Here is a 2,569-nt window from a genome sequence, read left to right as displayed (position 1 = left end):
AAAACTCATTAATTTAACTGGAAAAGACAAGCATTAAAATAGGTAGGTTCATTTAATGACATTAAGTTTTAATTTGATTAAGGAAAACTCATTAATTTAACTGGAAAAGACAATCATTAAAATAGATAGTTTAATTTAATTCTCAGTGGCATGGAAGTGTAAATAAGTTAGAAAACTTAGGGGTATTTTTTAATGGGTACTTTTCTTTTAATAATATAGATGGTTCGAAATGGTGACGTAAATCAAAAAATGCAGAATTGCAGATCAAACAAACAATAAAACTGATATTAACTAATTTTTAATATTACTGAAGGACTTTTTTTAGCTCTTCAATCATCATAGATCATGAATAGTCAATTGTGAACCATTTTTAAAATACCTAAATAACCAACCTTTGAAGACATTTTTGAATCATCATAAGGGTTGATTGGTAGATGCCGTAGCTTTGGATTTTTTGTTATAAGATTTAAACTGTAGATTTTGTAGCTTTAGTTTTAAATTTTATTGATGTAGGTTTATTTCAAAGTTTTAAAATCACTAAACCTAAAGCTGTAGAAAAATTGATTTCTAGAGCAATTATATATTATTTTAAAGATTTTAGACTCTAATTTTAGTTTTTATTAATAAATCTTGATTGTTTTGATTTTATAGTTCTAGAGATAATATGTCTGTGTAGAGCATTCACTGAAACCACCAATCCCATAATCTATAGTGTTTTGAATCTTACAAGTTCAATTTTTTTTTTTTTGTTTTGAAAATACAAGTTCAAACTTCAAAAAGCGTAATGTGGGATCTATATGAAATATATCTATTTAGTCTAAACTAAAATAATTAAAATTTTCGAAGTAATAAAGACATTGAACCTCAGATCTTCAGATCAGTCACCATCTTTAACTTTTACTTTGCTTCAAAAAACACTTTATTTTTTTCTTTATAAGAAACTTTATTTTTTCGTTATATAAAAACTTTATTTTTTTTCCCTCAAAGTATATAATTGTTTTAAGAGAGTACGTAAACAAAGACACATCTTCTTTCTACTTTCTAGTGTTTTGTCTCGATCTCTCTCACTTACTCACTCGACCGTTCCTCCAAACATAATTCAAATTCTCATTTTTCGAAATCTCTAAGAATAGGAATATTCCGGCGTCGAAATCGAGAAACATCCAACCTCTCCGGTAACAAATGGGTTGCGTTTCATCGAACCTCCTAAATCACGACGAAGATTTCCCTCAGATCGGCGGCAGCTCCGCCTTCGGCCACCACATCGTCAAGCTAACCTCCACTACTTACGGTCTCCTCACTCTCGATCCTCCCTCTTCTCCACCTACGACGCCGCCTCAGAAATTCACCACCGGTACGGACACAAAGTCATTCTTGTCTGAGCCGGAGGTTATCAACTCGTGGGAGCTTATGTCTGGTCTCGACGGCGAGAGCTTCCGCTTCACTCCTCTCCCGAAGACTCCTCCGGTGAAGTACAAAGTCTTCGGCGGAGACAACAAAGAGAATTCAGATCCTAACCGGAAAATTCCGACAAAATCATTAAGCAAAGAGGTTCTGAAACCGTTAGATCCGAAACCGTCGGAGAGGTTCGAGAGGATTTGTCCTGCAGGAGGAGAGAATCGCGTGGTGATCTACACGACGTCGTTGCGCGGCGTGCGTCGGACGTTCGAGGAATGTAACGCCGTGAGAGCCGCGGTGGAGGGGTCCGGTGTAGTGATCTGCGAGAGAGACGTGTCGATGGATAGAGGATTCAGAGAAGAGCTCACAACTCTGATGGCCAAGAGGGCTGGTAACGACAAGGCTTCTGCATTGCCGCCAAGGGTGTTTGTGAAGGGAATGTACATTGGTGGAGCAGAGGAAGTGTTGAGATTAGTGGAGGAAGGTGTTTTCGGGGAGATGGTTCGTGGGTTGCCGAGTAAGAAAGCCGGAGGATGCCGCCGCGGCGGCTATGGAGATGGTGCTTGTGATGGATGCGGTAGTTTGTTTTTCTTGCCGTGTTTCAGGTGTAACGGAAGCTGTAAAGTTGTGAAAGGATGGGGCAGCTCCGCCGTTGTAGTGAGGTGTACGGAGTGTAATGAGAACGGTCTTGTTCCATGTCCGATTTGCAGCTGAGTGAGACTTGAGTGAGAATACTCTCTTTGATTTCATCTGTTAGTCTCTGAAAGTTATGGATGTAACAGAGCAAATATTGTTTCTCACATTATGTATAATTCAATACAAGTCCTTTGATATTCTATGGTATGTTCTTCAGACATGTCCGAATGAGATTGTGGCATCACAATAGTCAATAGGTTCAAGATTACCTTTTGCACAAGAAACAACCAGCAAACCTGTTCGATTTGGGGCAGAACCGACCATTTCTCTGTGAGCTAACATTGACCAGTCACTCACTAGAGACTGATCAGATGATTATTCAACTCTAGTTAAACAGTGTGGTTCATGTAATGAATCTTTCTAATGAGTGATTAGAAAAGAAAAAATCAATCTTTGTGAAATTTCAAGAAGCACAGAAAATAAACAAGTTAACTTATTTATATCTGAAAGGTTGTGTAATCCGTCCCTCTTCTCC

At 37.9% G+C, this 2,569-nt stretch overlaps 1 protein-coding gene across 1 annotated transcript; it reads left to right on the top strand.

The window, feature by feature from the left end:
• Positions 1-1,033: 1,033 nt before the first annotated feature.
• On the top strand, positions 1,034-2,229 carry LOC106332772 (uncharacterized protein At5g39865). The gene has a single exon (XM_013771268.1). The coding sequence runs from the start codon at positions 1,183-1,185 to the stop codon at positions 2,110-2,112; it is 930 nt and encodes a 309-aa protein (XP_013626722.1). The 5' UTR covers positions 1,034-1,182; the 3' UTR covers positions 2,113-2,229.
• The last annotated feature ends 340 nt before the right edge of the window (positions 2,230-2,569 follow it).

This window comes from Brassica oleracea, chromosome C3, assembly GCF_000695525.1.
Source record: "Brassica oleracea var. oleracea cultivar TO1000 chromosome C3, BOL, whole genome shotgun sequence".
Taxonomy (NCBI): Eukaryota; Viridiplantae; Streptophyta; class Magnoliopsida; order Brassicales; family Brassicaceae; genus Brassica; species Brassica oleracea.
Note: the sequence above shows the minus strand (reverse complement) of the source record. Positions and strands in the feature narration are given on the sequence as shown.

Bases quoted from the DNA above. Each gene is read 5' to 3' on its own strand.
- LOC106332772 (XM_013771268.1), top strand. From the start codon at position 1,183: ATGGGTTGCGTTTCATCGAACCTCCTAAATCACGACGAAGATTTCCCT.